The 12,186-nt window shown below is 39.7% G+C and overlaps 1 protein-coding gene across 1 annotated transcript; it reads right to left on the reverse strand.

The window, feature by feature from the left end:
- Positions 1 to 6,763: 6,763 nt before the first annotated feature.
- b3gnt7 (UDP-GlcNAc:betaGal beta-1,3-N-acetylglucosaminyltransferase 7) lies at positions 6,764 to 11,808 on the reverse strand. Its single transcript, XM_059341274.1, has 2 exons — positions 11,627 to 11,808; positions 6,764 to 10,006 (listed from the first exon to the last, which is right to left on the reverse strand). Coding segments are annotated over exons 1-2 (1,257 nt in total). The 5' UTR covers positions 11,629 to 11,808; the 3' UTR covers positions 6,764 to 8,751.
- Positions 11,809 to 12,186: the final 378 nt, after the last annotated feature.

Consider the following 12,186-nt stretch of genomic DNA (forward strand, 5'->3'; position numbering starts at 1 on the left):
TGGATCTTTGTCGAGTACATGGTGTCCTATAGCGCAGATGTACTCTCGAGTCCCGTTGCATTGGCCTCTTTTCCAGTGTGATAGGCAGAGTCAGGGACTGCACTGTCCTTGTCTGCTGAATGGGCACACAAATGATAATTTATCTTCTCTACATGTGTCAGATGTGCTGTATGTTATAGAGAAGAACATTCTGCATGCTTATCAGTGCCAAACAACAATGGATGTGTAAATCTGCTGCTGATACACCCTCATAAAAATACTGATTATGAAGAAGATGGGGACCAAATGCTCTGATATCAAAGAGACCATTATTCATCCTTATTTTCTGCCATTATTTCAATCTCAAACAAGCATTACAAGACGCACTAACTGTAGTCACACAGACGTGCTGACTGAATAAATTTGTTTTTAGGAAGTGACATGTACACACACATTTACCTATCTGTCTATCTGGATTATAGATTGACTCAAACCACTGTGTTATCGAGTTACTGCTTACTGTGACACTCTTCATGAATCTGCCATAAATAAAATATATTAGGCTAAGCTAACTAGCTTCTTGGAACAAGCTATGTATTTTCCTTTTTTGATATTCAACTATTCTTTTATGGGCGAGTTTTCACCCATTTCCAGACTTGGCTAAGCTAAGGTAAGCTAAACTAACCGGCTGCTTGATGCAGCTTCATATTAAGCAAACAGACAGTAGTCAACATTTGGCAAGAAAGTGAATAATTGTAGTTCCTGTAAAGTCAAATGTTTCTTTAACAGCAGCAGGATGTAATCGGTCTCATACAGTTTTCTGTGTGTGGATACGGGAGACATTTCCATATACAAATTATTTTGCATAAAGCTCAGTTAAGTCAAAGACATAACCTGTTCTTTGAGTCCTTTGTGGAGGCCGTCTAGAGCTGGTGCTGAAAGAGGGAGCACACCTCAGTTGCAGCCCTTTTATGATGTATGTGAGTAGGTGGGTACCTGCATCTGGTTGGATGCAAAGGATGTGTAATGAAAATGACAGCTAATTAAGATCAATTTTGAATGATAAAAGAAATGACTTACTTAATTTGAATATATAACATTAATGATTACATATTGAATAGCTATGTATATTTGTGTTTAACCTTGTCACCTGTTATAGTGCTGAGCTGATAGGCCCGTTTGAACTGCGTTTGAACATCACCGCCACTACCAGATCTTGCAGATTCTTGCTGCATAACATCAGGAGAATCCGCCCGTTTCTCACCCAGAAGGCAGCTCAGGTCCTGGTCCAGGCACTGGTCATCTCACGCCTGGACTACTGCAACTCCCTCATGGCAGGTCTGCCTGCCAAAGCCATCCGACCTCTACAACTCATCCAGAATGCAGCTGCTCGATTGGTCTTCAATCTTCCCAAATTTTCACACACACAACACCCCTCCTCCGCTCCCTCCACTGGCTACCAGTGGCTGCATGGACACGCTTCAAGACTCTAGCTCTGGCGTACTCTGCTGCTAACGGTTCAGGTCCTACTTACATCCAGGACCTTGTCAAACTCTACACCCCTGCCCGTCCTCTCCGCTCTGCATCAGCCAAATTTGAGGCGAGTTGACCCACGCAAGGTGGGAGTCGCCAGCTGTTGCCACCTTGCGTGGGTCAACTCGCCTCAAAACCACTTCCAGACTTTTCTCTGTCTTGGCTCCCAAATGGTGGAACGAGCTCCCCACCGACATCAGGACCCCAGACAGCCTGTACATCTTCCGCCGCAGGCTGAAGACCTATCTCTTCCAACAATACCTCGGTTAAGTCATGGTCACCTAACAGATATATATATTTAAAAAAAAAAAAAAAGTTCTTTTTCTTTTCTCTTCTTTTCTTCTTTAACATATAGCACTCCTTAGCAATGACAGTTAGCTCTTAAAGTTATGTACTTACTCGATTCCTATGGTCTATGTCTAGTACCATCAGGTTGAATGCACTTATTGTAAGTCGCTTTGGACAAAAGCGTCTGCTAAATGACATGTAATGTAATGTAACTGGAAAGGCGGGCTCTCATACTACATATATGAATGACATGACAGAGGCAGAGGGTGATAATGGGAGAGCTGCATCTGAACTGTGGGCTGTGACCAGTTTATTTATATTTATTTTTGTATTGTTCTATTTTTTTGAGACTGAATATAAAAGTCTGAGTTATTTTTCAGCATAACTCCTGGCTATTGTGATGTTTTTTTGTCCTCCGCAAGTCTCACTATGTTTCCCTGCATCTCACATTGCAACAGCTTCATATTAAGCAAGCAGACAGTAGTATGGATCTTCTTATCCAACATTTGGCAAAAAAGTGAAAAACTGTAGTTCCTTTAATGTTAAATGTTTCTTTAACCCTTTATCAGGCAAAGAACCATATTTGGTAACTTGAGCAGACATCTATAACAGGTCTCCTCGCTTCTCGAGCTCATAGAACCACATGGATTTCTACATCACAGATAGTGACACTGTGGCACCTGACCAATCAGTAAATCACACAAGATTCAAGCTTTCCTTTATTGTCATTGTATTAAAAAAGTATACAACTAAATGTATGTGTGCTTCTCATATATAAGGTGCTTTAAAAAAGACATTCAGACATTACACATATGTATAATAATAAGTAGTCTAAAAAGATAATAAAAAGTGGTGATGGATGCAAATGATGTGTTATTGTCTATTTAGGGTTGCTGTGGGAAAGAGACTATAATAAATATAATAATAATAATGACTCAATTGACCACGATTTGCAATATAAAAATAAAACATTTTGCAAAAAGTCTTGTAATATCCTCCAATAACACTTCAGGGTTGACATTTTCAATTTCCAGGAGTGCCCTATAAAGGGTTAACAGCAGCAGAACGTAATCGGTCTGTTTTCCAGCATTATATTGTGTACTGGATACAACCTGTTGTTAATTTTTGTAATGAATGATCTCAGTATCTGCTTAGCCCTGCTCATGCACCATTCTCCATTGATGGTTATGGTGATTATTTACTTCCTTTATCCAAGTTTTTCAGGCGAGCACAATATTCATCATGCTTGCATGAAGAAAAAAATGTCCTATCACCCAGAGAGCAATATTTGTCATTTCACTAACAAAGACTATGCCAGCAAAGATTTGAGTTCAGAAAAGTTGAATGCATATGGAAAGCCGAAGTGATTTAAGAGGGGAGATAAAGGGATGAGGGTGGAGGGGAAGATGAGGTGAAGGGATGTGGGAGACATTGGCTTCACAGACGGATGGCTGGTAGAAAGCGGCGACGATTTGGTGTCAACTGAAGGCGGGGGGACAGTAGGGAAGCAGGGGAGTCGAGAATTTGAGTCGGGGAGCCGTCTCTTGCTGTAATCAAACAGAGAGAGAGAATGGAGAGGCGGGGGGAATGAGAGCAGAGAATCAGGTGTGATTAAGTAGCCAGCTTGTGCGGAAGTGGGATGTGTTTGAGGCATGGCCTTTGTTCCTGAACCTTGTTTAATAAAACTACACTTGGTGGCACCTTGAATAATTTAATATTTGTTTAATCCATACGCTGCACTATAGATACACTGCAAAAAAGGTGTGTCTAAAAACAAGATAAAAACACTAAATCTGAGGGAAATGATCTTGCTGCATGGACAGATAATTTCACTTGACAAGATTTCTTATATTAAGATTATTAAATCTAGAAATAAGCATGTTGTACGCTTTTAATAAGAAATTAACTCTTAAAACAAGATAAATTAAAGCTGCAAGCAGCGATGAACTGATCCGAGCAGAGTGCACTGTGAATTATTTGTTTCTTACCAAGATAAAAAAAACTTTAGACTTAGCAGTGTTACATAATATATATGGTTTTAAAAGTTTAAGATTAACATTAACATTAATTACTTTATTAATCCTACAATGGGGAAATTCAACCTCTGCATTTAACCCATCTTTTTTTACACACAAGTGAACACACCATGCAAGGAGCAGTGGGCAGTTTAACTGTCAATATGCTTATTTCTAGATTTAACAAACTTAATTTAAGAAATCTTGTCAAGTGAAATGATTTGTCCATGCAGCAAGATCATTTCCCTCAGATTTAGTATTTTTATCTTGTTTTCAGACACCCCTTTTTTGCAGTGTACAATTGTATGTAAAGTCACATTTGATGACGTGAAACACAAACATTATTTTTGATGCCTGAGCTGATAGAGAGGCTACAGTCAGCAGCCTGTAAGTGGAGGTATGCTCTTTTTAATTTTAGTCCAAGCAACAACATTCCCATCTTAAGCCATGCCAACGATGGTGCTCCATGGCCTTTGAAGAAAATAGAGGGCTAGTGTGAAAGCTGGCAGCCCCTTCCAGATGACCCCACTGACCGTTGTGACATCAAAAGCTTCCTCCAATTAGTGTCAACAAATATGCAGGTCCTGGTGTGCAGGCAGCTTGGAGAGCTGGGTGTGGGCACGCATACAGTCAAACATCATCACTAGAGTGGGACATTTACACTAGATGACAGTCAATTTTGGCTGGTGGCTGATAAGTCAGTTGTTCCAGCCACAAAGCCAGTGTTTTTTATTCTGGGAAAATGTAGAATTCACCTGTTACATAACAGTGGTGCAACAATAGTGTCTCCTTTAATTCCTGTTACTGGCACATCTTTTGGCTGTTAGTTTACGGGTCGTCTCTGCTTACGTTTTTCCCGATAGAGCTTTGAGGAAGCAGTTGAGACATGAATCATCTTTTGTTTCAATCAAGCTCTCTCTCTCTCTCTCTCTCTATCTCTCTCTCTCTCTCTCTCTCTCTCTCACACACACACACACACACACACACACACACACACACACACACAAACACATACACACAGACACTCACAATGTTAAGGAAAGAGTCATTATTTCAGAATTGTTTTCATAAAAGACAAAAACCTGCCCGTTATTCCGAATGAATGAGAATTTAATTCAATAATAAAAAAAATAATAATAATTTTTGCTTGAAAATTCTGCTGTTTTTTTCTGAACAATGATATATGTCATGAATTTAGAAAAACAATGTTTTCATATGATTATGGTATTCATTTAAATAACAGGAGAAGTAATTATTTTGTGTTTACTGCACGATCATACTTTACCTTTATTGAATTGAACCATTTTCCTCAATTTACCTTTAGGTATACATTGATGTTACCAGACCATTGGTGAATAAATGTTACCAAAAGAAAAGAAGGGCTTAGTTTTAGGGTTGAGAAGATTTGGAAGAGTCACAACTTCAGTGCAAAAGTAAAAAAACAAATCACAGTTTGCATTATTCACTTTAGCTCTTTGGCTTTTGAGAGTTTGGACACAAAAATCCCAATAAATCTCAAATGTGTTCATATGTCTGACAAACTACCACAGAAATGGCTCAAATTGAAGCAGCTGAGTAAAGAAACAAGAGGAAAGTCTAAGCAATAAAAACCCAAAGACCTGATAATTATAGTCAAAATGTGTTCTAATAAGTGACTCTTTATATAATAATCATGGTTATTTTGTTGCAAAGTATAGCAATGAAACTATGATTTTTTTTTTTTTACAAATTTGATCTTGCTTCCAAACTTTTGGCCTGTAGTGTACATATACACTCACTGTTTACTGACCTTGGTATTGCAGAATATCCTAGAAGGATGCTCTTTCTCTGAGAAAAGAAATGTTTCTCACACTGCCACGACGTGCAATACAATTTAAAAATGAAAGTGAATGTTAACCGCACCCATATGTCGCCACTGAACCCACAGGAACCTACCCGGTCTCAGAATGAGAGCTGCTAATAAAACAACTCAAATACACTATTGCTTCTTCCCCTTTCGTTCTGTTTTGTTCAACAGTCTCTGCAATGTTAGACTTCAATCGAAACGTAATCCTCATCGGTAAAACAATAGATACACTGTGGTCATAGTGAACAAACTACACTGATGAAAGTACAATAATGAAGATAATTCAGCTCAGGATTGACTCCATATCCATTGTAAATCGTGTTTATCACATAGACAAATCTTTAGGAGTTGGGATTCTTTGTTGGCAAGTGTACCCCTCATGAAACACAATATATAGAGAAGATCCTGGTTCTGTATGGCTTTCTTGTCTTTGTTCTGGAAGAGATTGTGAAGAACAACAGGAAGGAATTTTCTTGTTGTTTTAAGATGCCCCTCTTTGTGTTTTTTGGAACAGTTCTTAACAATATCTTCACTGTTCACAGGCGGTATCAGTCTCAGTCATTCCACTCAGTGAAAAGACACACAATATTTGACGGGGATGCTCAATATAAACAGTGTGAAATGTCACACCGAGTTGGAAGCATGTACAGTTTGCTGTCTGAATACAAAGTACACGTGATAATGATTCCCCATATCAAATAATACGATTATTGGAAGAAGTTGTATCATATGTCTTTTGACTTTGTACCATAAATAATGTTCTGTCAACGTTATAATGCAACAGCGTATGAATTAGTGTATGGATTATGTAAGTGACAGCTCATTGTTATCTTTTCACAGGCGGACAGAGAAAACAGAACATACTCATGGGTTAAGTTGCTGAACATTGTTTAAAATGTACACTTTACATATTGTTTTGTGTGCACCAATATTACTTTCAAGGCTGTTTGAGCACATATGTTTACCATTTAGTAACTGATACCCACATGTGAACACGGGACACTATTGTTGGATGACCTGATGTGGATTTTCACAGCGATGTTCAGTGCCGATAAGGCCGAACACAAAGACAGCCAATCCAGGACAGATTCTCATATTGTCAAGATGTTTATTTACAAAGGACATTCAATCCACATTTTCATTTTTTTTACATATATTTACATAATCATCACCCACTATACCCACAACATTCAATTTTATACTCATGGAACATCCCATTATTTTGTTCATCTGACGCTTTAAATTAAATACAGGAACCCCACATTTGCCCCCATATCAGGGATTTAAATTAACACGTCTTATATCTCGTACCAGCAATAGTTTTAGTTCACAGTGTCATTGTAAACCCCCCAACCAAATCCATGTCAAGTATATCAGCACATTCAAATCCACAGACAGCAAACATATAACAAAATTAGACAATTTTTAAAAAAGTTTGCAGGAGTGGTAGATGTACAGGACCCTGTACTACGAAGCAAGTTCAAAACAGCCAGGGTATCTTTTCCATATCTGGCTTAACTTAACCTAACAAAAGTGTTCTCAGTATATGACCGATTGCAACAAATCTATCTATCAACAAAAATGCTGACTGTGTGAATAGGAAATCAAAAGTCTTTTAATGTCACCAAACAACAAAAAGTTAAGAACGGCATGTCATCCAGATGAAGGTGCTGGACAGAAGAACTAAAAAAGTCAGGAAAAGTTCTGCTAAAGAGCAAAATGTCACTGTGGTAATTAAATGTATGGGAGCATTATCTAGTATGCAGACTGTATTTTTTCATCTTATACCACTACCCCATAGGGCACGAGTGGGCTTTAATTTGATTTCTGTATTGCATTCAATGAATGTGTCCCTTAGATGTTGTAAACCAGACTGTAAGTGTTTTGCTCTGATGCGTCGCACTGGATACACACGGTTCAAAAAGCTGACACGGATAAGTAGCCAAAGTCACTCTGACAAGAATCTATATCATTAATAATTTCACGAGGAATTGATTAGTCATTGAGTGGTGCTTGTATCTGTGTTGAAGTGAAGTGAACCCCTGGCCAGGACGGAAAAACCCAGAGTTAACCCTGAAGGTACCTCGCTAACTACAAATCCTGCTTTGTAGTGCAGGGCCCAGGTCAAGTCAGTCACAAAACAAAAAAACAAGTGCAAAGACCTCTATAACACAAAAAGTGATTAAAATCTTACTTTAGGAACATGTACTGCAAATGAAGCTAACTATCATGGTTACACTTACAGTAGAAAAGGCGACCAATTATGAAATTAGAGAGAAATTTAAACCAAATCGCTGAGGTAGAGAGAGTTGTTTCATTCTCTTACTTGATTTGAAGCCACTGCAGCATGCCATACTGGTCCAAGTTAAGGCAATGTGTGACACTTAGCCAAAATGCTAGCATCACTACAGGCTGCACAGCATGTGCAATGGCATTTTCGAACCCAAGCCTCCAGGGCACCAACAAATGCTCACTGCCCTTTTGTTTTTCAAGAATACGCTAAACCAAACTTTATTTCCCTCTAACCTATCCGGAAGCACAATATGCAGCAGATACATAAACATGGTTTTGTTTAGCATTTGTCTTCACAATTAAATTTTACCTCTTTTTTTAAGGGCACTCACATTGATGGGTGCGCTATCATTGGTTGTTTGATGACAGGCTCATTACCAGTAGGTGCCCAGTGAACAACCGCCACTGTATAAAACCAGACACACCCCCTGTGTGTCTGGCTGTGATAAGGTGGAAATGAAAATGAATAAAATGGCTGTTATTATTGAGAGTAACTAACTTCCTTATCTTGCAGCAGCTCAACTTTGGTTGTTGTCTCTGAATCTGCGTGCTGACAGTGCCAGTCTTTCAAAATGCCAATATAAATACAACCTTTGAAAACTCTGTATAATTTACTTGACTCTCGAGGAAACCCCTCCAAACATTGCACTACTGCACAGATACAGCAATTTTAAATATTGTCCATGGTCATTCTCCACATAAAGGAAAATTTACTGGGACTCTCATGCATCCTACTGTTATCCACCGAGGTACAGCTCAGCTTGTTGGTGCTGTCCTTACCCGGTGTTTTCCATCAAGCTATAGGATCTCCACTTTCTGCGAGCAGACTAGGTCACTTTTGACCAGATTCCACATTCGCAACAGTTCCGGTGGTAGCAGCTTATGCACCACAATCATGCTCTTAAAGAAACAAGGTTCTCTGTTCATCTTACTGTTTTTATTTTTCACCAAACCAAACGTCTTAAAGGCGTTGTGTTTTATGGGAGTGACCTGAAGCGCTTCCAGACACATGCCCAAGAAGACATCATCGATGGGGTAGAGTTCTAACGTTTCTGCCGCCAAATAAAGCCTTCTCACCAGGCTCCCATCCATCAGAAAACCCCCTCCACCAGCGTATGGAGGGTAGTGCGTCTTATTATACAGAGCCAGGGGGATGTAGTATTTGTTCTCCTTATTACGAATGGGCTTAGCCTTGAATATCACATCCCCGACAAAGAGGTTCTTTGCACCTTCGGTGCTTTCCAGGTACTCAAAGATGTTCTCCACGCTGACAAAGACGTCATCGTCCCCCTTGAAGACGTAGCGAACACTGGGGCAGAAGGTCTGGAACCACTTGAGGAAGTGAGTCTCCTTAAGTGTGAGGTTGAAGAAGCTATCCTGGAAGTCCCACTGGAGAATATCCTTGTAGATGTGGTCCTCATACTCCACAAGCTTCTGGTGGTTTGCTCTCTCTACCACATTCGAGGGTGTACCGAGGAGGAAGAGGGTCTTTATCCTCTTGCCGTCAACCACCTGCTCTTTGCCCCAGGTTTTCCGGATGACCTCTCTTCGGTCATGCTGGGTGGCTACAGATTTTATTACCATGAGCAAGTATATGTCCCCTGTGCACTTCTCTGCATGGTTGAGGTGCATTGGAAAGTAGCGGCAGTGTCGATAAAGCATGAACTGCTTGAAATTGTCCTCCAGGCTCTTAAACCAGTCCTGGCTTGAGAGGTTTAGGTTGGCGCTACAGTTGGAGCTGGTTACATCCCAGGTTTTGGGAGTCCTGTCCTCAGTGATCCTGGGCTGCTGCATGGTGGTTCGAGCTGGAGGCACCGGCTGCTTTTTGCTAACCTTCCAGAATCTTTTCATCCCGTGGTACCAGTAAGCTTTGTCTTCTAGAGCTGTTCCAGGCTCCACTCCCTCAGATGCATCCATGCGTGCCTGCCTCTCCAGTTCCAAGGGAGGCCCCATATTGATGCTCCCCCTCTGGACAACAGTCAGCGCCACCACAGCCAGGAAAAACATGACAGTCACCCTCTTGTACACCCTCCAGCGATCTCTGTTGTTCATCCTGGGTAAAGACAAAAGATCAAAGATGCCACTCAGACACAGGCAAAATGATGCAACTCATGTACAGGCACAACGCTGACTTTTAAAGGTGATATTAATTGTTCCAATGGCACGAAGGACACAAAAGGTTTGGAATAATGAACAGGTTGAAAACAAAATTAATGACATATATTCAAATATAGGCTGAAATATGAATAAATAACATTAAAAGAACGCATGCAGTTCAATGCACATCCAGTAAAGCAAAAAAAACAAACAGACAGGCTGTCACCATAAAAGATCACACATGATCTCCAGAATACAAACCAGCCAGAAAAGCAAAAAAGAGAGATTCATGAAAGGTCCAGTCAGGTGTGCTCCTGCTTGGTTGGAATAAAAAAATCTGCAGCCACACTGGTCCTTTATAAATAGATATGAGTGGATGAAGTTTACATAATATATGCTAACTTACCATGACACACTACTTTTGCATAAACACCTTGCTCTTTGCTCTAAAACAAATCGCATGCAGCATGTTGTGTCCTTCCTTTCTTAGCAAAACACAGATAAATCTAGGGCTGGGCAACCTGGACCAAAAGTCATATCCCGATATATTTAGGCTGAATATCAACATATAATATATATCCTGATATTTTTATCTCAAAGTGAGAGCAAATGTTCAGGTTGAATGCACTTATTGTAAGTTGCTTTGGACAAAAGCGTCAGCTAAATGATATGTAATGTAATGTAATGTAATGTAAAAAGTCAAAGCCAAATATGACATGTCAAGTAGTTTTATTGAAACCGTTAATTTAGGTGAACATAAATATTGTATAACAACAGGAGTACCTTTTTAAAAAAACAAAGCTCCATAAAGTGCACATTTAAATAAAAACATATCTTAAATAGAAGCCATAGCTTGCCTGGAGCAAGAATCACAGTCCAAATTGAACTATATCGATATATCTGATATGGTTTAATTCCATATCACATTTGAAAATATATCTTTTATCTCGATATATCGCCCAGCCCTAGATGAAGCTATCACTTTTTATATAGCAAGTGCCACTTCCGGGGAGGATTTGTGGAATGCACTTAGAAAGTGAAGTAACATCAAAACTCTCACATTTCCACCATGTCATGCTGGAGCTTGTTACACTCACGACCCCAGAGACACTCCCATGTGGGTGAGGAGGAGGGTCGCCCCCTCCAAAAAAAACCAACCACCATATACAAGGTGGTCTCAGATCCTGGCATGTTGTGGACACACTAAAACAACATGCCCTTGAAAAAAAATTCTTTTTTTTCAACGATATTCTCAACTTATTTGTAATGAAAGTCATAAAACAAAGGCAGATATGCGAAACTTATTTTAATTATTTAATATTTTACTTCATTTTACCTCATCCTATACTTATGTAGCCTAATAATATTGATATTTCGGCTGAAAATGGGAATAATGTCACGCTTCAATGGCTCAAGAAGCAGTTACTGAAGTTAAAATCTTGATGTGACTTCAAGAGTTTTAAGATTTTCTGTTGACGCCTTAAAATTGTGCAGAGACACAAACAAAACAAAATTAAAGTCACATAAGCCTGCACATATACAATTGATTTTGTTGCTTACAAGGATGAAGACTTACATTTTCTCTTATGCTTTCGACGATAGTCGCCCTGAGACAATAAACTAATAAATAACCCGATTATTGAGGCGTCCGATGAGAGCCCGATGGCTTGAGTTTATGTCTCTTCGGCTGTTCGACAAAATGATAAAATAATCCTTTCCATCGAAAGCGGGTTGATGCAGCAGGAGCAGAGTGAGGAGGTGGTGTGTGTGCTGAGGACTGATCTCCTCCTTCTCTTCTCCGCTATTTAAGGCTCGGCTGCTGTTACGTAGACCACATACGCACTCATGGCATGTGCGATGAATGAGCAGGGAGGAAACACACACACACACACACACACACACACACACACACACACACACAGGGTTTACTACACATGCATGATACTCCGTCTCAGGTGAGCTATAGCCCCAAAGTCAACATTAGATTTCTTTTGTTTCTTCCACATCAGAAGAAGTCTCTGGGGTGGAAGTGTGTATTGTTTCAGGACCCAACAAGGTATCAAGAGGGAAGGCCATTTTTTTTAACCTTAACTTTGAAGTTCATTTCTCAAATTTCTAATTAGCTCTGAAGACATT

This window comes from Centropristis striata, chromosome 9 (genome assembly GCF_030273125.1).
Source record: "Centropristis striata isolate RG_2023a ecotype Rhode Island chromosome 9, C.striata_1.0, whole genome shotgun sequence".
NCBI lineage: Eukaryota > Metazoa > Chordata > Actinopteri > Perciformes > Serranidae > Centropristis > Centropristis striata.